This window comes from Ambystoma mexicanum, chromosome 2p (genome assembly GCF_040938575.1).
Source record: "Ambystoma mexicanum isolate Mex_15411 chromosome 2p, UKY_AmexF1_1, whole genome shotgun sequence".
In the NCBI taxonomy this organism is placed as follows: domain Eukaryota; kingdom Metazoa; phylum Chordata; class Amphibia; order Caudata; family Ambystomatidae; genus Ambystoma; species Ambystoma mexicanum.
This window is the reverse complement of record NC_090923.1, coordinates 594,597,125-594,619,307: the sequence shown is the minus strand read 5'-3', so window position 1 is coordinate 594,619,307 and position 22,183 is coordinate 594,597,125. Positions and strand designations below refer to the sequence as shown.

The 22,183-nt window shown below is 46.7% G+C and overlaps 1 protein-coding gene across 3 annotated transcripts in view; it reads left to right on the top strand.

The window, feature by feature from the left end:
* Positions 1–22,183, top strand: part of DCAF1 (DDB1 and CUL4 associated factor 1) — a 1,932,496-nt gene that overhangs the window by 1,009,371 nt on the left and 900,942 nt on the right. For all 3 annotated transcript variants that reach the window (XM_069644104.1, XM_069644105.1, XM_069644103.1), the window contains exon 15: positions 12,161–12,359. In XM_069644104.1, the coding sequence (XP_069500205.1) occupies positions 12,161–12,359 (199 nt within the window). The remainder of the gene's footprint in view (positions 1–12,160; positions 12,360–22,183) is intronic.

Below are 22,183 nucleotides of genomic sequence, written 5' to 3'. Positions count from 1 at the left end.
ACAAGCCGGGACACAGCGAGGACTAAGGGAAGTACACAGGGTCAGTGCAACGGGAAAGCAGGATAGTTGTGACGCGTCACTCACCGTGCCGGGAAGCTTTTTGTGTACACAAGCTCCTGAACGGGCGGTTGACGTCAAACGTCAGCAGAACATCCTGATGTTTGTGTGCAGAACGTGTGGTCTCCATTTTTGACTGGGATGGTGGACTTGCCATCATTGCCATAGTGACATGGAAACGCTACGTTTCCAGTGTCTGAGAACACAATGCAAAATTAGACACAACAGGCATAGGCACAGCACCTCTGGGCAGACAGGCCAGGCAGGGAGAAATCCAGACATGCACCACCGGCGGGCCATACAAGAATCAGAACACCCGGGTTGCGCCGCATCAATACCTGGTCGCACATCAGCGCGCCGTTCACACATTTAAAAAAACACTACATTGGAAAAATGCACAGACCTGTGGATGGCAAGGGGGTCAGAACGGATACCAGAGAGGAGCTTGGAGGGCTTGATAGACCCTTTGGTTGTGCCACTGCCTTCTTCCCTTCCAACCCTCCCCTTCAGAAGCCATGGTCTTGTCAGCCATTATCAGACTCAAGGCGGCACATATATCTGGGATTCACTCCCAGAGGGATGTATTGCAGAGGTAGGGATGGTCTGGAGTAAGACCCTTTTGGCCACTACAACAAATTAAAAGCTGCTCCTGAGGGACTTTATATTCCCTTCACCCTCTCCGTGCACGCTTGATCTTCCACTTGCTACTGCATCTTTCATATGGGGTCTTAAGGGCCTGGTTGTTGTATGTTCCTCTACTTTGTCTCCCTATCTTCCTGTTAAGGACCACCGACTGCTAGATTCTCTGGTGTATGCAAACTATGTGCTCCATCTGAGACAGATGAATGCTGGTGCATTATTTGTGGCCGTCAGTTAGCGACTCTGGACCAAGTTTGCAGATTTCCAGAATGATCTTCTTCCAATTAAGCCAGTGGCTTTTCGCTCTGGACTAGCTGACGCTAGAACAGTAGTTTAAGATCTTTTAGAGGCCTTGGCACACTGTATTGACATGGCTGCCAGGAGCTTGTACATAGAGGAGGATGCGCAAAAAGATTGGTGTGGCTACTTCGTCAAATTTTGCTTAAGATCTGCAAGGGAACATTAGATTTGCCCTTCAAAGGGTCTGAGTACTTTTACGAAGAAAAAGTACTTTGACTAGGACTGCTACATTCCTAGCAGTGCTGAACAAACAAACACAGAAATCTTTCACATCTGCTTCATTTTCCATGCAGAATGTTAGATCTAGGTCCTTTTGAGGCTTCAGATGATTTCTTGAGAGATTGCAAAGACAAGATGGGTCACCCAGTGCGTCCAGGTGGAAACAGTGAATTGCTACTAAAGGGTTCTACTACCCTACCAGTGCAGCATCTGCCCGTGGCGAAGAGAAGCAGAATGTATATCTTCGTCTGTGTTCACACGTTTCCGGTCAGAGGCAGGATTTTGTGGCAGGATGAAGTGTTCTTACAAGGTATCCATGGATTCTGTCTGTGATGTCCAGAGGCTACAGGTTAGCCATTCCTTGCTCCCCTTCTCCCACCGCCCTTCTCTCCTATATTACAAGTTGGTTCCACAATTCTTCCCCAGAAAGTGCAGAAACTCTGTACTTGAGGGTCTTGGAATTCTTTCTCGTCCCGCGGAGGGGTCGGATTTTTTGTTTTTGGCTCTTTACAGTTATCAAGAAAAACCAGGTGGGCCAGAACCGTTCTGAACTTGTTGCCCTTCAATTCCTTTCTTACTCTAAAACATTTTAAGAGGACAACTACTGCACACATCTGCTCCAATTCAAGTTGATTACGTTGGTTCAGTGGGTCTGAAGGGCGCTTGTCTGTGTGGCCCAGTATTGCCTCCTCACAATAACTTTCTACATAGATTGTTGGAAGATGCACACTTCCAATACAGAGTTCTAACTTGCTGGATGACTGGAGCTCCCTTCGTTTTTTCACAATTCATGTCAATCATCAGGGCTCAATTTGGCCTGAAGGGTATCCACACCTACCAATATCTAGATGGCAGGTTGCTTTGTGCTACCTCAGATGAAGAGGTACAGATGGCTCTATGCATTTGACTCTATCCTCTTTTTGATCTGGGTCTCTTTCAATCAGTTGAAATCTGAGTTCGTCCCTAATCAATCTGTTGACTTTACACCACCAGCGCAAAGGTTATTTTCCACTTTGGACTGTGTAAAGTATATCAAGAAGACTAAACTCTGTTTTTGAAGCGGAAGGAACTCGCCTCATGGTGATTCCAGCACCTTCTGGGGCTCTTGGCTGCCTGAATTCTGGCAGTTGACTTGGCATGCCTCACATTGAGAAAACTCCATTTATGTTTAGTGGAACACAGGAATCAAGTGGAAGCCAGTCTGGTTATTTTCATTCCAGCACCTTTGCATTTGGACCTATGTGGTAGTGTGTTGTGATGTGTGGCTCGGTAAGGCTGAAAGGTGTGTTGTGATGTGTTTTGTGTTATGGATGGATGTAAGCTAGTCTGGAATACATGAGGTCAGAGTGAATGATGGATTGTGTATGTATGAGAAGGTTATGTTGCTAGCGTTCCACCACTGGGAGTTGGAAGATGTAGCTTGGGTGGTGGGAGCTAGTGGGCTTCTGGTTTAAGATCTTGTTTACTTTACTTTAACTGAATAAAGTAACTTATGGCTACTTACCTGCAGTGTCCAGGAGACCTTCTCCATAACATGGTCTTAAGAAGAGAACGTATTGGTGGCAGTTCACAGATCCTTTTCATGAGGTGATCATTATGGATTCCTCACTCATGGTATGGGGGGGCATCCAAAGACCATCTTTCTGTAAACGATTTGTGGTTCTACGACGATCAGTGGGAAAATATCAGGGTCATGGAGTTCAGGACCATTTAGCTAGCGTTGATTCACATTTCCTCCCACTCTGAAGGGCAAGGCAGTGCTCATTCAAACTGGCAACATGACCTGCATGGACTCTTCAACAAGCACGGTGGCACAAGGTTCTCCTGTAATAAGCAGGTTAGCGGTGCACAATTTTGGAGTATGCCCTCAATCATTGCATGAATATTTGGGCCATCCACTTCCCTGGAGTGGAAAATTGGAGTAAACATTCTCATTTCAACCATGAATGGGAGCTACAGGTATGAACCGAAAATGGTCCGTTCTTCGAGTGGTCTTGTTCGCTTCTGAGATCAATGCGAAATGCCGATACTTTGCATTGAGAGAAAGGCATGGCCATCTTTCTCTGGAAGACGCTCTCAAAATCCAGTGTTTCATCTGGACGCTCTTTTGTATTGCTTCCAATCCCCCCCTATCCATAAGGTGATTCCAAAGGGGTGAACTGCTCTCATTGCTTCTGTGATTCCAATCACTCCTCACTGGCTGCCCAGAACCTTGTTTTCTGATTTAGTGGTGCTTGTGGTGAAAGACGCTATATTTCTCTTAGCTTTTCCTGAGATTATAACACAGCAGAGAAAGAGTGTCACTCAGCCCCCTCAATTACTGAGCTTGGTCAGCTGGTTCCTGAAGATCTGACCCTGGGTCACTTGGGCCTTTCACAGGATAATCGAAAAGTAATTCAAACATCTCGAAAGACATCTACTCAGTCACAGTACAAAAGTGGCTCAGCTTTTGCCTTTGGTCCATTGACTTGAATTCTTCCTTTTAAAATGTTCCTCAAATCGGATACTTTCATTCTTGTCCCACTTAGAAAGTTCTGGTATGCAGGTTGACGCCTATAGAACCTGTCATGCCGCTATAGGAGCATATACGAATTCCTCGGATATCTTCCCCACATCCATTACGGTCATTCAGCATCCTTTTTGGGTATCCACCAAAGTAGACACCACATCCAGCAAAGGACTTGTTCCTTTAGGTCAATGCAGTCGATTACATGTTTTTCTAGACAGAACATAGCCCATCAGGACGTACGATAACCTTTTTGGTGCCTTCAGAGCCTCGCAACCAGGCAGAAATGCATTCAAAGCGTTGATTGCATGATGGATAGTGGTGTGCATTTCCGGGTCTTGCTTTTTCAGCATAAATATATTACAGTGGTGTTCATGTACATGCAGTGGGAGCAGCTCCGGACACACATCACTGGTTGCGTGGGAGGTCATTGCTAGATGGTCCTCTTATGCTACCTTTTTCAAACTCCAGTAGCAGGTCAGATGCTATATTTGGACAGGCTGGTCTTCAGAACTTTTTTCATAGGATAGCTTTCTTCCTAGAGTTAATGCTTGGTACTCTCCTATAAATTATGGAGAGAAGGGGATGAGATATTGGTGTAAGAAGTGAGAAAAAGTTATCCACCCTACTGACTGCTGTACTCCTAGTCCCAGTCCTCCATATGCCTCTCCCTCCATGCCTCTGTACTAAAAAGGGTAATGAGGAAGCTTAATGCATGGGGAAATCGGCATTGTCAGGCGTTTACATTTCAGAGGACATTTTGCTGTTTAATGTACTGCCCCAATGTCATGAACAATCTCAAATTATGGAGCAAATGGGGCTATGGATTAGGTGGATGAGGAGTACAGCACTATTTATGGTGATCTATCCTTGTTTAGATAAACAGATATTGTACCAGTTAAGTAAAATCATTGAATACTTGGGCAGCTCAGTTATTGTGAAAAGTAAGCCAAATATTACCAGCATGTCCTAGAAGCTGCAGCGATGGAATCCTTCCATCTGGAGAGACTGTTTCAGGCCTAGGTTCGATGACCAGAGGCCTGGGAAAGAAAAGTTGAATACATTGAGCTAATGCCTTGTTCAGTAGTTTTCGCAGTCTGGGGCCTTGACGCATGACTTCAGGCGTAATCCCAGTTCCTAAGAAGTTGAGACCAGTGATAGTTTCAAATGCTGTCGATCCTAGGGATGTGCCTTAGGCCATTAGAGGCTGTCTAGGAGGCTCGGATGTAGTGGTTGGTTTTGATGATAGGTTTTAGATTTAGTAACATTGCCAGTGACAGGAAGGTGGTGCGCACTCGGCAGGTATCCCCGGTCACGCTACTTCACAGGCTTGCAGCACCTCGCCTGCCTCGTACCCGGAACGCCTCCTTCATGCAGCATTGGAGGTTGCCCTGGCAATATTTGGAACTGGCCGGCAGGGCAAGGCGCTGGTCCTCTGCATGTACCGTTGCCAGGGGAACCTGACGTAAGCTTGCTGATCGCAGCAGACTTTTCACACTCCGCCTCCCGCTCTCTACAAAACTTGGCGGTTCGGGAGCATTGCTGCTTCTGATTGGAGTTGCGGCTTGACCCTTGGTCCCTGCTCATCCTGTGCATTTCCTTGTCTCTGACCCTTGCTTCTCTGTTTCGTTACCTCTGCCTTCCCCGATACGAACTCAGCTGTGATTGCAGATTTCTCCTGTCTCCTCCTTCTGTAACTGCCTTTGGCCCGCTCAACGCTGATCTTCGCTACTCTTCCTGGACTCCGCCTGCCTAGCGTTTTATGATTTTGCCTGCCCGCTTGCTGTCAAGACCTCTGCTACGCTTCCTGGACTCCGCTTGCCAAACGTTTTGTGACCTCACTGCCTTCATGGCACCAAACCCTTTTTTCTCCATGGATTGTCTCGGATTGTGTTTCCATGGTTATCGTCTGAGCGCAGAACTAGAGGAGCTATCCTGTCATTTCCACGTGCTCCATCCCGTTGCTAGTGCGTCCTTGTGCCACCCCGGAATCAGGTCCCTTAACAGTAGCAACTACTCTCCTCTTCTGTTGCTCATTACCTTTTGCCTCATCCCTTGGATTGCATCGACCACACTATTTACAGATCCCAACTAGGCAAGTGGCACTCCACGCACCTAACATCATTCTGCTATCCAGATTGGTTATTACCCTATTTTCTGTTCATGTAGGGCCTGCTGTTCCAGAAGAGACAGTACACCGACACCCTGTCCCTCATACCGACCAATCAACATTCTGGTCCTGGAAGAGTAACCTGGAAATACAGATGAGTTCCTTATTGTTTGGTTCATACACTGCTTGTCCGGCATTCATCAGCTGACAACTGTTATTTTGGTTTTTAGCTGGTGTCCGTGACGTACCTGAACCGTCGCACCGCTCTTTCGATTAATAGATCCCTTGCTTGTATTTCAGAGCAGGCGAGGGATATGTTGATACAGAGGAGACCTGAACCTACTGGTCTGGCCAGGTTCCAGGGCTGTGTCCACGAGAACATCTGTTAGCCTCTGGGACTCCACCACGGGTGAGTCACGACAGCTAGTTCCTGTTGCAGAGTCTGCAAGAAGAGCAAAATGAAATGTCTGTGTGAGACAAATGTGAATGATAGAATTGGTAAGGCAGCCCCCAAAGATCTTGACATGACCGAAGAAACTGCAGCAAAAAAGCACAGTAGTGGCCTTTTTTAAAAGGATCACAAGATGTTCTGATGAAGATAAAGGGATTCAGGACACGGTGCCAAAAGTCTCCTTGGGAAAGAACAGCTGCAAAGGTCAGACCCTAGAAGACCACTGAAGGAAAGTAGCAACAGATCACTCTGGTTCCAGTAAGACATCAGGGACACCCATTTCAGCACTGGTAAGTACCATATGTCCAAGAAGCTTCAAGAGAGCGCCAGAAGGATGTAAGCAAGTAGGTTCCCGCGATTCCTATTGCATGTTTGTGAGATAACAGCCTGAAACAGGATTCCAGTACTCCGAGAACCTGAGTTTCAGGAGGGGAAATAGACCACAGCCAGGTCTTGAGTATGCCCAGGGATGTCTTGTCTCTCAAGCATCATACTACACGTTTGAAATATCTAGAATAGCCTGGGGGGGTCTTCCTTGGGGCAGAGGGGCTAGTCCAGCCCACCAATCAAAATCTGTGCACCCTTTTTAAGGTTTTAGCAGCCATCAAATCTGAATTGCCCATACATGTTCAACATTTGCAGGCAAATAGACACAGGCGCATGCATGCACACACACACATTTTTTTCTCTAAGGTGTTTGAGACAACCTCATCCCCTGTAAACCAGATTCATTTCATACAGGGATTCCTCTGCGCTCTGCAAAACCCTTACAGAGGCGACAAAATTACAGTTCTTTGTGTACATATCGCACAGAGAATAGGGCTGGTTTGTAGCATTTTAAAAGGCCACTACCAAAGCATTCAAAAGGCTGAGGGGTGTAGTCAAAAACAAAATGCTCAGTTGCCACCAGCCTCTTTCCCAACACTTTATGGTTGAGAAAACTCACCCAATGACACAACTGGGTTTTCTAGAAGCACCCCTGCCCGTTTAGCCATATGGGCTACTGAGGACAACATATCCAAAATCAGTTGCAACTTTTAGAAAGATTTAAGTTGAAATCTTTTTCAGTAAGACGAAGTTTGGAACAAGCTAAAGGGACTACTGTTTTACTGAAAATTCTACCTTTTGGCCTAGCCCCACATGGGCGACCACTTGTTAGTTTCCAAAAACTACTTCAGGGGGGTGTGGACCACTATGGCCCCCCTACTAATGTATCTCACGGCGAATGTGCACAGTGTTACTCCTAAGTTACTATGCTATGGACACACAAACATACCCTAATACCATAACCCTAAGAATAGAAACCAAACGAAATAACATAAGGCACAAATAAATCACGTGTCCATCTCAATTATAACAAAGGAATACATGTATTCATACACCGCAAGGCATAATAAGCACTTCTAGCAAAACATAATTTTGCACCCCTTGTACTTGGGTCTAAACTACAATGAATGTAAGCCTTACAGGCTTCTAATGCAAGCAATCTAATTAGCTGGATCTATAATGCTAATGCAGCCTAATAACAATTCGCAAGCGCCAGCATTCAGCATTCCTCTCCAATCCACACCACACTTCCCACTCTCTCTCTCTAAAACAATCCCTGTCTAATTTCCCCTTCTATCAAACCAAAAGCTCTGTGTGAGTGTATGTCCTAATTCCCCATTGGCACATGCCTTATTCAGATCAATTAGGCCTCATACTCAATCAGCAATATTCCGCTCTGTATGTGCAGGCTTCCCAATCTCAAATGTGTCCCATCTCTCTCCTCTCCAGCTCCCTTGCAGCCAGTCAGTCAGGGTCTCTCTCCTTGGCCTCTCAGTGGTCTGGTCTCCTGCCAGTCTCCCTGCTAGATCGATCTCATCTGCTCTCCCAGAATTGCTTCCCCTCTGCATGTCAGCCGATTCAACTCTCTGCCAAACCGCCTCCAACCTGCATGTCAATGCCACACCAAACGTCTCCTTCAGTGGCACCACTTCCTTTCATTCACAAATGCCTCTCCCTAATGTCAATTTCAGGCTTCCAGTTATAGTGTCAAATAACGTGCTCTTTCCCCATGGTTACATGTGTCTCTCAACTAAAATTCCTTCTCTTTCTGTCAGAAAAGCATTTCTTCAAGCCAAGCACCTGAAAGTCTGTGTACGCATGTCTTTGTTCTGTTCTATTCCAGTGTGTTCCGTCACCGTGACATTGTACATCCTATCTTGTGTTATTGTATTACGAAACACCATCCTCCCATCTCTCTCCATATTTCTCCATCCACTGAAATCCCTCTTTCTGTGTCTCTTGGTTTAAAGCTCCCCGCTCCCTGCATGTCCCCACCTTTCTGTCTGTGAGCAAACCCGGGCCTGCTGAGAAAGCCTCCTTCTCCGTTCTCTACTAAGGCAAAAGTCACATCTTATCTTCCTGTCTGCCAGCCTTTGTTTACACATTCCAATCTTTCACAGTGTAACTCAAAACATTCTTCACAGACTGTGGCGCTGATCTTCTGTGTCTCTTCAGAATGGCTTAGGTGCTACATGCTCTATAATGCCTAACACATTCACTCAAACCAAGCGCTATACCATGGCTCAATGCACACTGCTTGTCTCTACAATGCATACATAATGCATAATAACATATGTCTTTCTAAATATGTCTCTACAAGGCACTTAATATAACTGGCCTCTTTCTCTAGCAAACCAAATGGCTGAATATAATGGATAACTAATGTCACTACTAATCAGAATGAAATGATGGATAACTGAATCCCTAAATGACTAATGAATTATGATTCACTAAATGAGTCATGCATTTCTAATGATAACATACCAGGCCTCTTCATATGATATATCTCAAGTTAGCAAAAAGGAGACACCAAAAAGGCCCTTCTTCTAACAGAACTATGTTTATTTTTGCATGATGAATACCTATTTACCTAGGGCAAATTGTTTTCGTACTTGATACTGTGATTCCAGGTGTTTGATGCACACTATCATCCAGAAATAGGAGTTGTTACCTGCAAACTTGCATGGCCTAATCGCACTTTGTCAGATTTTCCTGTAATTTGGAAAGAAGGATGTTCATCATGATGCAAAGAATGATGTGACTACAAAACTAAGGATCGTCTGCAATGAGAGCGGATCAGGCGGGATTCATTCCGGGACGGTCGACTTCTTTCGGATTGCAGAGGATGTTTGAACTGATGTCGGCGCTGTCGGTGGAGGACTCGGTGGTGGTGGTCCTACTGGACGCCACCAAAGCATTTGATTCCGTTGAATGGCCGTTTCTATTCACTGTCCTACAAAGGCTGGACCTGGGCACCTTCTTTATATCCTTGGTATCCCTTCTCTACACGGATCCGGTAGCTAGGGTGAGGGTGAATGGGCGGAACACTAAGGTACTGCCGTTGGGGCGGGGTACACGTCAGGGCTGCCCGCTGTCCCCCCTGATCTTCGCCTTGGCGATAGAGCCCTGGGCGGAGTGGGTTCATGAGTTTCATCTGCAGAGGGGGGTTCAGCTACATACTCATAGAGTAGTTATATTGTTCTACGCGGACGATATGGTCCTGTTCATTCGCCATCCTGAGGTTAACCTATACCCGATTATGTTGGATGTGCAGTGTTTTGGCGAGCTGTCGGGGCATAAACGCCAGCAAATCTGTTATCTTTCCATTGACGGGCGGGGTGTCTCCCTTTCGGGATAGTTGGGGATTCCAGTGGGATCTGCGGAGCACTCGTTACTTGGCGGTCACGGTTGCGAGGGAGTGGTATATACTAAGAACTATGTGGAAGCGCTGAGCTAGGCGGGCGATGGGGAGCTGGACCTCACTCCCACTTAATTTATATGGCAGGATTTTGGTGGTTAAAATGACCATCATTGCTAAGCTCCTATATGTGTTCCTGAATGTGCCTATAAAAGTATCTCCAAATTTTTTTCGGGATCTTCAGTACTGCACTTCGTACTGCACTTTGTGTGGGTGGGCAAGAAAGCTCGGGTTTCTTGGGAAAAGCTTACAGCGCTGGTTTGTGAGGGCGGGCTGGCACTGCCCGATTTTGAGTTGTACTATAAAGTGGCGCAAGCCAGTTATCTTTGGTATGGAATGGCGGCGGAGCATAGGCACGTGGAGATTGAGAGAGAGCTATAGCGTTCCCTGCATTGTTGAGGTCGGTCATTCTGACAGCCCCGGGCCGTTTCCGAACCCCCTGGAATTTGGTGGAGCTGACATGCTGGGCTTGGCTGTTCCTGGAGAGGGCTCCCAGGGGTGGCCTTCTCTATTCATCGCAACTCCCACTGCTGTTCGTTCCTGGGATTCCCCTGACAAGTGCTGTTATGTGACTATGATGAAGCGGTTAGGTGTCACCACGTGGGGCAAGTTATTTCCAGGTGGGAAGTTCATCTCTGTTGATCAAATGAGGGAAAAGGGAGACCTGTCTGCACCGGATATGTTTTTGTACTATAGATTGAGGGTAACGCTACGACGGCTGTTTCCTTCTTTTCCTGAACCACCTGGAGCTGCCGTGATGCTAGATAGGGTGATTGGGGGGGATATAGGGAGGCATATTCTTTCTGAATTGTATGGATTGGCTGTGAGGGGCAGGACTAACATGGGGTTATCCTCGAAAGGGTTGTGGGAGAGGTCCCTAGGGCGGGAAATTCAGGATGATGTATGGGAATACTGTTGCAGCATGATCAAGAAGGGGGCGGTTAATTCGAACTATAAGCTGATCCATTTCAAATTTCTACATCAAAGTTATTATTCCCCAGCTCAGTTAAAGAGCTACTTCCCTCCGAGATCTGGGGCATGCATCCGATGTAGCCAGGAGACGGCAGACTTTTTGCATGGGGCTTAGGGATGCATGGAGCTAGAGCATTTTTGGCAACGGGTGTTCGCGGTCATTGGGGATATTGTTGGGCAGTGGTTCACGCCAGATCCAGTGATGGCCCTGTTGGGATATACGAAGCGGATACCTAAAGAGACTAGGAAATTGGTGGGCCGCCTCTTGATTTTAGCGAAACGCCGGGTGGCTATGAGGTGGGGTCAAAGACGGAGCCAGACGGTTGAGCATTGGTCACGAGACATACTATATTGTAATGATATGGAGACACGTTGGGGTGTGCTGCGGGGAGGTCATCAGAGAGACAGTCGGATGTGGGATGCATACACGATGTACCTTCTTAATCAGTCGGAAAGGATGACTCTGCATCCCCTAGTGTGCAAGGATCTCCTATGCAACTTAACCCCGGGGAAGGATCTCTGCCTGATTTCAGAAATTAGAAAAGCGGATTGTACAACGGGAATGCTACACCTTCACATGTGGGGGGATTAAGTTGGATGGGTCATATGCGGAACAGTAGTTTTTTTTTCTTTTTTTTTGGTTCACCCGGCCCTCTAGACTCACTACTTTCATGTGCGTACCAGGGGGATGGGGGAGGGGTTTAGTGATGTATTGTTTGAGTTGTTGTTTGAAATGCCAATAAAGAAATGTTTTAAAAAAAAAAAAGGATCGTCTGCAAGAAAAGTTTGAGTGGTATATTTATGGCCAGCTCTGTAAATTTAGCTTGTTAGGTTCCTTGCGTTTAAACTTTGCACTAAGTGAGGAACACTGGAATCCTTCATGTTTTAGTGTTTTCATTGCCCTCATAAAGTTGTTCTGTAAGAAGCTAGCTCTACTGTTTCCTGCTGGTATGACTGCTCTGTGACTAATAACTCTTAGCATACCACACACGCTAAATTTAAAAATCTGTCAGCCTAATATGTTTTTATTTGGTTGCTTCCTCAGTTTTTTGCCATCATTTATTTAGTAATTTTGAGTTACTTAATAAAGGTACTAGCACATCCGATTCCTCCCTGAACTCATTAAATTATCTGTCACTTTTGTCCTTCATTGGTCCCCAGGTTTCGTCCCATCTCTGTTTTTCGAGAAGCTAATGAGGATGAGAGTGGATTTACATGCTGTGCGTTCTCTGCACGAGAGCGATTCCTGATGCTTGGTACATGCACTGGGCAGTTGAAGCTGTACAATGTGTTCAATGGACAAGAAGAGGCCAGCTATAACTGCCATAGCTCTGCAATAACGCACCTGGAGCCATCCCGGGTAAGGCAACTGAAGCATTTGCAGCTTTCACAAATGTTGACATTTTCTCATTTCCAAAGATGAAACTATAGTGGTTTAGGCGATTCCTTAACAGATATACATTTGTGTTCAAAATCCGTAAGGCTTTTAGAGCCTGCATGCGCCATGATATATGCATAACCTGCTGGTGGGCATGATACTACTCAAACGCATTGAAAGTAGAAGAAAGGTTGGTTTCCCACTTGCATAATCCCTAACAAACTCCTGAGGCAGGGATGTAAGCTCTGGATGACTAACATAAATACATGCCACATAGGCGCACAAAATGACACTATTAAGTTTCTGGGACAAAAAATTGAAAATTAATTTATTTCCCTCTTTTACCTGTCTCCAGCTAGTTCCCTTTTTGAAACTTTTCCTCTAGTATCATCCTCATTGTCTGTCCCTCCACCAGCGTGTGCATCCTCTTGCTTCTGCTTCCTCCTTGCCCATCACCACTGTGGTGTCCTGCCTCTAGGTATGAAAAACATCACCAGCCTCCTTGGGTTCAAGACTTCACGCTAGCTCTCTCTCCCTGGAAGGGTGTCCTTCCCTATACCAGCACGTTATTCTCATCCTGTCCCGAACGCTCAACACTTCTGCCCATGAAATGCCTATTGTACACACTCCTTTCTATCTATCCCCCCCTCCCCCATCTACCTATATATTTCTGAGGCTTGTGGAATCTGCTTAGATCACATGGTGTGCATAGGCGAACATCTAGTGGAAGCTGCAGAGTATTAGTTGTTTTCGAAATTCGCCAGTGCCAGTAATACTATCCCTATTGTGGCGTCCACTGTACCCATGGACCTTCACGCGTCGAGGTCCATTCGATGGTTTTTCCCGCCATCTTAGACGGACGCTTAGAGCGAAGTTCTCATTCGGCATATCGCCATTTATTAAAAAACAATTAATGATACTTTATTCTTGCTTTCATTTATAATCACCGACTATCGAGACCATCCAACGCTGGTGAACGCAAGGAACGACCGTCGAGAGACTTCCGGCGACGGATCCATTCTGGCCTTGGAAGGCCGCTACAGGCTAGAGCCCAAGCAATAGGGAGAGAGAGGGGTGGACATTTATAATGTATATTCCCTTCCATATACACTATATTCGCCTAGCTGCCGATAGATTCCGTTATGGAAAGAACCCCCTTTAAATTGTGCCCCAAATGCAATAAGAAATTCCTTTGGGTGGATAAACACCTCGTGTGTATTCTGTGTCTCCCGCAAGACCACGTCGAGGGTTCTTGTCAAGCTTGTAGGCTCTTCAAGCCCAAGACACTAAAGGACTGCCTTACTAAGCGCTGGGCACAACATGCCAGGCAGCTAGAGGCCATGGAAGGAGAGGGTGCCTTCAGCGACTGCAGCAATTCCGCAGTATCCGAAGGTGACGGGGTGACTTCGGTTTCCCAATCGCAAGCCACCGACCCCGTGAGACAGGCCGGCGGCCTTGTTGTGGGGACTCTAAATCTGCATCCACCACTAAGCACACAACCCACGGCAGAGACTCGACTCACGTGTTGAGCGGACGGCAGCACACGAAGTCTAGGGAAAGGTCAGTCGAATCCCCGTCCTCTGGGCACGGGGATTCGAGATCGCCACACGACACATCCTGGCCGTCGAAGGACGGTAGAGATGTTGCGCAAAAAACCACTATCTGTGGCCGATCGTCTGCTGTTAGGGAGAATTCTCTGTTAAGGCTAATTTCCCAAACCTAGTGAGTCCCCCAGCAGCTTTGCTGGATTTTAGGTGTTTATTTTTTTCTCCTGCTAAGAGTGAGACTCTCTTTCTCCCACTCTTAGACATGATTTGAGATATCCTTTGACTTTGTAATGTGTTTTATGGGCTATGGGGTCTTTTACTCCATAGGGTTTCATGTGGTTTTTGGTAAGTGTGTTACACAGCACCCTCAGTGCAGTAACACAGGGGTGTCATAGTGACCCCCAAACATAGACTCCATACTCTGGGACTGACTACTGTCTCCCAGGGCATGTAAAGTCACCATTGACTTTACTAGTCTTAAATTGGGAACAGAACCAGTACAAACCATCATATTGTGGAAGTACTGGTAGGGGTAATTAGATTGCCCCTGGGTCTGTTTTTCGAGGGGGCACTGTGCAGTCCCCCCTCGTCGAGTTTCTGGCTGGTGGCAGTGGTTACCATGCGAAATATTCTGTAAGAATATTTACTATGGGATTTTCCCATTCATTTTAAACGCACCACTTTTTGGTGCAATGTTAAAGATACTGCAGGGTTATTTATTTAATATTTATTCCCCGGTTGGGTCTTTTTGCCAGGACTCGGTTTTAAAATGGCGTTTGTGTTCGCCTCTGTAACTCCAACCCAAGTCGAGCCCTTTGTTCCACTTTTTGGCGGACTTCTCCACAGAAGCCTCCAAAAGTGGTGCCACTCTGTCTGGATCTACAGGATGTGTGGGAGGGGGGTTTAGGCACCCTGGACTGAGTTGCCTCGGCAACTCAAGTCGCACTCTTGTGAGATTGGCCCAGTGGTGAGCCACCCGGCTCACCACTTAGCATGTTTGAGTGACAGCTAGGACTGATGAATGGGGGTTTTCTGCATAAAAGCAGGGCTTTGGGGACTGGAACTTCAGAAGTCGCCACAGGACCAAACAATCCGAAGAGGGAGAAGCTGAGCCGACCTGCAACGACGACACCACCGGTGGAGCCCTGCTGAACCGCCTCACCACTTCTTCCAACGACAGAGATCATCTTCATCCCGAAGAGTCTTCTTCCTTTGACTGGTGGGGATAACCAGTTTGCCCGCCTTTTCACCTTCCCGGATCATCTCGTGGCCGCCTTGCCTGTGCCAAGCACCCCGGCAACCGGAATACCACGTTTTACCACTACCGCGAATAAAAGGGTAGTACCTTTTAACCAGAGAACTCCGCGGCTGGTTTCTTCCCTGGCAGTGCAACAACCTTCAGCTTTCCTCGAAGTCGAGATCTTCTCTTCCTCTGGACAACGCCGCAACTTTCACCCGCTGCCAGGAACAACTGCCCCCGCTGGAGGATCCTCTCCACTTCCAAGGTACTGTGTCTGCCTGGCCTCCCTCGCAACGGTCTGTGTGGGGTGTCTCTTAAATCCTCAATTTACCACTTGCGTTGGCCCTAGGCTGGCTAACTGAACTTTTCTGATCTGAACTAATTCCTTTTTGAACTCCCTGCAAGACTTTTCAAGCCTTTTAAACTGTGTGATCTTGGGCGCATTGGTGTTCTGCTCTCTTTATGAGGGAGGCTGGCCTCTGAACTTTTTTGCTCACTAGTAGACTTTGCTTTCCTGCTAGGTGCTTCTAAAGTATTGTGTTGTGTGCTTTTCTAATTTCTGCCTTTTCCCTCCCTTTTTTGATAACTTTAATATTAGAGTCCCATCTTTAGTTAAGCGCTCACCTCTGTCTGGAAATAAGTGGTGTTAACTAAGACTTGTCTAATAAGGAATAAGGGATGTATATATATTAATAGTGAGTGTGTTTTGAACTTGCTTACAATAATAGTGCTGGAGTGTTTCTAAAAGTGTGTCTTTAAATAAATAATGATACTTTGATACCAAAGCTCTGGTCAGTGTTTGCTTGTGCTACTGTATTTTGGTACCTATCTTGTATACTCTATATACTGTCGAACTATTCTTGAGAGAAGTCTGGCTGCTTAGCCACAGCTACCGGGTAAATCTGGGTGGTACATACTGCTACCAATTGGGTTTACTGCCAACACCCGTAGTCTTAAGCCTTTTCCAGTGGTCCCTAAGGGAACTGCACAGGTTTCTGCCTAACATCCGCTGACAAGGCTCTGGTTCAGCCAGCACCCGAGGTTCGACGTTCTACGTCAACTCGGGTACAAAACCCCATACAGTCTGGTTTGGCCCATTTAGTCAGGAAACGCGCCTCTGATATCCAGGGGCAAGAGAGGGAGACCAAGAAAGTAATCTAGGACCCCTCATAGGGAGAAGTCACGAGGGTCGGCCCACTCCTAAGAGTAAAGAACCCTCATCACATGATTCTTTGTCTTCTACCCGAAAGAAGAAGGCTCCTCCTTCGTCCCTAATTCCTCCCCCACCCGAAGATTTAGGGCTCCGTTGTCAGCCGCAGGTCATCCCTAGTTCTGCCCAATGGTTGGCTGAGGACCTAGGGTCATGAAGAGGATGTCCGTAATGGCCAATTTCTATGCCACGGACCCAGACTATTTTACTAGTGTGTACTCCACACCACCTAATGCAGCTCCCTCTGGGGCGCTACTTACTGCTCAAACTCCTGCTTAAAAGTCTTGCCCTGAGAATCCAGTACACGGCACAGTCATAGACCTCTATGACCAGGACTCGGAGCATGAAGACCTCTCCATTCAAGAGGCCGCAGACCCTTATTACAGGGATGATGCAGCAGACCCCTATTATGCAGATAATGAGGACCCTGAGGTTCACCCCGAGTCAAATATGTATGACATGGATTCTCCTGTTAATCAGGACCCCTTTATGTCACTGATTAACCCATTGACAACCAACCCATACTAAATGTGGTGCTCGTCAAGGCGTCAGAGCATTTTCAGGTATCCACACAGGAGGAAGAACAAGATAAGGATTTCGTAGATGTAATCCTAGGAGACAAAGCTGTTAGGCAGAATCCTGTGCAGTTCCTTTAGGGGCCACTACAAACAATTAAGACTACAAGTGGTAATAAAAGTTCACCTTAGGTACAAGCCTGTACTATACTGTTAGTGGTAGCAGTAGCGGAGCAGCCAGACTTATCTCAAGAACAAATGAGCAGTAGTAGAGATTACACAAAGGACTACAATTCAAGGTTTTTGGTTAAAAAGTAAAAGTACATTTATTTTATACCATCTGTTCGTAAAAAACTTCACTTCTATTAAATTAGAACCACACATAAAATACACTACACACAACCAATTCACTTTGTGCGTTACAATTCAAGGTAAGTACCTTTGGTTTTAACAGACTGGTGTTGTGAAACAAAGATGTTACCGGGAGTACAGATGTGTTCGCTTTTTGACAGCAATGACAGTTCGATCTTACTAAAGATACGCGTACCCGCGGGAAGAAATGTTACCGGAGTTAAAACACACTTGGCACATGAATCAACACAGAAGAGTTGGGGATAAAAATCATAGGCAATACTGTTGTCAAGGCAGGTAGAATCGGAGGACACTTTACAAGTGAATAAAAGTCAATAGGCCTGCGCCAGTGTCAAGTGGAACAGGGTTCCTCTTGCTGAAGATCACACGGTTAGTACAGTTCACGATTTGAGATTGCCAGGAGTACTTAGAAATTGTCAACAGAGGAAGCAAAAGTTATAAGAGGGAGGGAAGGAAGGTAAGGACAAGCCTTTAGTGAGGAGAAAAGGGGTTCACCCTAGTTCATCAAAGGTGGACACAGTACCTTATTCAATGTGAAGAAGAGCTGGTGCTTTGGCATTTGTTCCTGGTAGTTCCTGCAGACTCACGGTTCCTGTAGCTTCAGTCGTGGGGACAAGAAGGACGACGTCTGGAGCGATCTGCACTACCCAGGGATGAAGCCAGCAGCAGCAAAAGCAACAGTGAATAAAAGGTGCGCTCCTTTAAAACAGGAGAGGCTATTCAGGTGGCTATCCAGACCCCTACAGCAGTGTGCAGCGATTTCGACCAAGAAGAGGATCCTCTGCCTGTGGACGATGAGCTGGTTGATCCCACCAGGCTCAAGGGAAGAAGACTCCGGACTGGATCTTCTCTTGTTATGGAAGGGTAGATAGCTCAGGACTGCAGCAGGGCTTCACCGGGACTCTGTAGTTGCAGTAGCCGTCTTCTTCTCTGCTTCTCTTCGGTTCCTTGCAGTTCCAGTGGCGACTCTGACTTCCAGCCCAAGAGTCCTGCCTTTTATGGGAAAATCCCCCATTCACACAGCCTGGCTGTCAATCACACAGCAGGTTGGTTGTCGGGCCCGGACAACCATCTCAGCCAATCACGACAAAGTGCGACTTGGGTTTCCAAGGATACTCTGTGCAGGGGGTGACTACACCCCTCCTTCTCATACATCCCACCTAGACACCCAGGCGCCAAAATGAGGGCTTCTTGTGAGAAGCCCGCCAAAAGACGGTGAACAAAGAAGGCAAACCTGGTTTGCCGTACAAAGTAAAACACAAGAAGGACTTTAACAAAAAGGAATAGTGAATAAACCCGACCAGAGCCAAAAGAAAGAGTATTTGGTCAAGCGGGTTTATGTTCGAGGCTAGTATAATAGCCTGGAACAGTACCACGTTTATATAGTATAATCGCAGTAGAAATGTTAGGGTAAATACCACTGCCACCAGCCAAGTCTAAATGTTAAAAGAGCAAATTAAAACTCAGAGAGGCACAGACAAAAAGGGATAGGAATTAACCCTTTCCAGTACTCCATGTAAGATGAGGTGTACTTGGTCTGTAGTTTTAAATGACTATATAAAGTAAATGGCAACTTTACCTGTTTCTGGGGGACAGTAGTCAGCCCCAGAAAAATGGAGTCAGATGGAAGTCTCAAAGACAACCCTGTGTCACTGCACTGAAGGTGCTGTGTAACACACATAAAAAGTGGGGCTCCTGGAGTGGTGTACTCCAGAGCCCAAGATCACACCAACAGTAGCAATACACATGGCAAAACACAGGTAAGAGTGGGAAAAAGGCTCACACTCTTACCAAGTGAAAAAAATAAACTCCAGAAATCCAGCAAAGCTGCTGGGGGACTCAATAGATGAGGGAAATTAGCCATAGAATGAGAATTCTCCCTAACAGCTGTTTTGCAGTTTATCCCTCTCCTCAAATCCATCCAGTGAAAGATAGACCCCTCTCTGGAGACCCCTAGTCTTACGCAGGTGGTGATCCCCCGCATTGAGAAGCTATTTAGACCTGCCCCGTCTGACCCATTATATATCAGGGGCAATTGAAGCCTGATTCTTTAGTGGTCAATACAACCAGAAAAAGGGCAGCCACTCCTCTAGCTTCCTCTGAGGTCCCGCCTGACAAAGAAAGCAAGAAGCTTTATACTCTGGGCAGGAAGGTGGCCTCCTCCGTGGCTTTCCAAACTAGAATTGCTAACAATTCTACCCTGTTGGCTAGTTACAATTGCCACAAATGCGATGAGGATTCGGCACTGCTGTCATTGGCCCCAGAACCACTTAAATCTCAGCTAGCCCAGGTGGCCGCAGAAGGCAGGGCAGTGTCAAGCTGCTTATTAAAGGCCAATCTTGAGGCTGTGGGCAACACCGGCAGGATAATTGCAGAGGGGACAGGTATCAAACGCCACGCTTGGTTGCACCAATCGGGTTTTAAACCAGAGACGCAAGCCACCCTGATTAACATGCCTGTTGTGCTCTTTGGCAAGGCAGTGGAATACACCCTGAAAACAGCCAAAGAGGAATACAACACTTTTAAATCATTGGGCCAATTGACCAATAAACCATCTGGACAGAGGGGAAACAGTCATTTTTGCCGCTTTCACAACCAAAATTCACAACGAGGTTCAAATTACAGCCAGAACCAAGGCACTTCATGGGGAAACAATCAGGGTCAGTCCCCCCAGAACTATAATAGAGGACTGTGTAGATCCCGTGATCGAGGTAGAGGCAACCCCTATCAAGGGTTTACCCCACTACAGAAGCAGTGACAGTCCGCTTCAGGTGCCCTCCCATGCCTCTCCAGTAGGAGGGCACTTATCCAGCTTCACCCACGCATGGAAGGGAATCACCTCAGGTGGGTGCTGTCCACAGTAGCAGGCAGATACTGTATAGAGCTCTTCCAAAGACCCCACGACCACCCCCCTCGATAGAAGATCCATTCAAAGGAACAGCAGCGCATCCTCCTCCAGGAGATCCCCACGCTTCTACTAAAGGACGCCATCAAAGTCGTCCCTGCCAACCAGGTAAACAAGGGTATTTATTCAACGTACTTCCTTGTGCCAAAGAAAGATCTAACATGCGCCCAGTATTAGATTCATGCCCTGCAAACAAGTATGTCAAGCCACAAAGGTTATGCATGACTACGCTACAAGAGGTAATCCCTCTACTAAAAAAGGGGATTACATGGCAACACTGGATATGAAAGATGCCTATTTTCATATTTCAATGTTTCCAGCACACAGAAGATTCTTGCGTTACAAACTAGCTAACCAGCACTACCAATTCAAAGTGCTGCCCTACGGAATAGCATCTGCTCCTAGGGTATTAACGAAGGTACTGGAGGTGGTGGCAGCACACCTGCGCAGGGAGTCAATACCATTGTACCCTTACCTGGACGACTGGCTCATTGCAGGGGAGTCCCCCCTAATTTGCAGGCAAGACATTCAAAGAACTTTCAACCTTCTCTTTCAATTGGGCGTCTCCATCAACGAGAAAAAGTCAAGCCTAGTTCCAAGCACAACCAAACAGTTCCTAGGAGCTGTCATACACACACAAAAGGGGTTGGTCTTTCCGTCAGACGAAAGAGTCCAAAATATGTTACTGCAAATACTGCTATATCAGGTCGGCTGCCAGATAAGGGTGCGCAAAGCTATGCGTTTGCTAGGCATGATGTCATCTTGCCTTTACCTGGTACCTCACGCGCTCCTGCACGTTCTACCCATGCAGGAGTTGTTGGCGAAACAGTGATCTCAGGCAAGTGGTCAGTGGGATGATCTAGTGGTCGTTTCACCAACACTAGTACAAAATCTTTGCTGGTGGACAAGAGAATCTGTTGAAGGGGAAACCCCTTCTACGATCCGGTAGTACAAGCGATTGTCACCACAGTTGCCTCGCTTGCTGGGTGGGGGGCACATTACCTTCACTACACAGCTCAGGGTCTTTGGTCCATTGTATACGAATTGTTCGTTTTACAACTGTTCGAATTACAATTGACCTTTTCACAATTGACCGAATTGTGAAGGTCAATTGTAACATACATGTGGGGGGAAACCCCCCACCTAACGCCAAACCCCCCAAAACCCCTATATATATATAAATAAATATATATTACCAAACACACACATATATATATATATATATATATATATATATATGGTCAATTGTGAAAAGGTCAATTGTGACCCTTTACATTCGGTCAATTGTTCATTTGAACAATTGTAAACAAGTAATTTGGGTAAATACCCTTTGGTCTCATGTGGCAGCACAGAACCACATCAATCTGCTAGAACCTCTGGCAGTATTCAAGGCCCTTCAGGCATTCGAGTTTCACCTAGCAAACCAATCTGTGCAAGTCCTGACAGACAGCACGACAGCAATGTTTTACATCAACAAACAGGGGGGGAGCAGACATTCTACAAATCTATCCAGGCTTGCGCAACAAATTTAGAGATGGGCACTCAGACAGAAGATATTCCCATCGTCGCAGCACGTTCCAGGGGAACTAAACTCTCTGGCAGACTCACTCAGCAGAGATCCCTTACCAGAGGAACACAAATGGCAACTACACGCAGGGGTCGTAGAACACCTTCTATTAATGGGGTTTTCCCACAATAGACTTGTTCTCTACAAGCAAAAACAGTCAATGCCCAGACTTTGCGTCCAGGTTCCCCCAGCCAGGCTCCACGGGGGAACGCCCTATGGATGAACTGGTCAGGGAAATTTGCATTCGCTCTCCACCCCTCTCCCCCAAAACCTCTCACGAGGAAGGTGGTGAACAAGGTCCACAAGGAACAGATGACGCTCATCCTAGTTGCTCCCATGTGGGCAAGACAACCCTGGTATCCACATCTGCGCAAACTGCGCCATCCCATCAAACTCCCGTGCCCGCCTGTACAATCTGCTCATTCAGCACTGGGGACTAACAGCGTACCC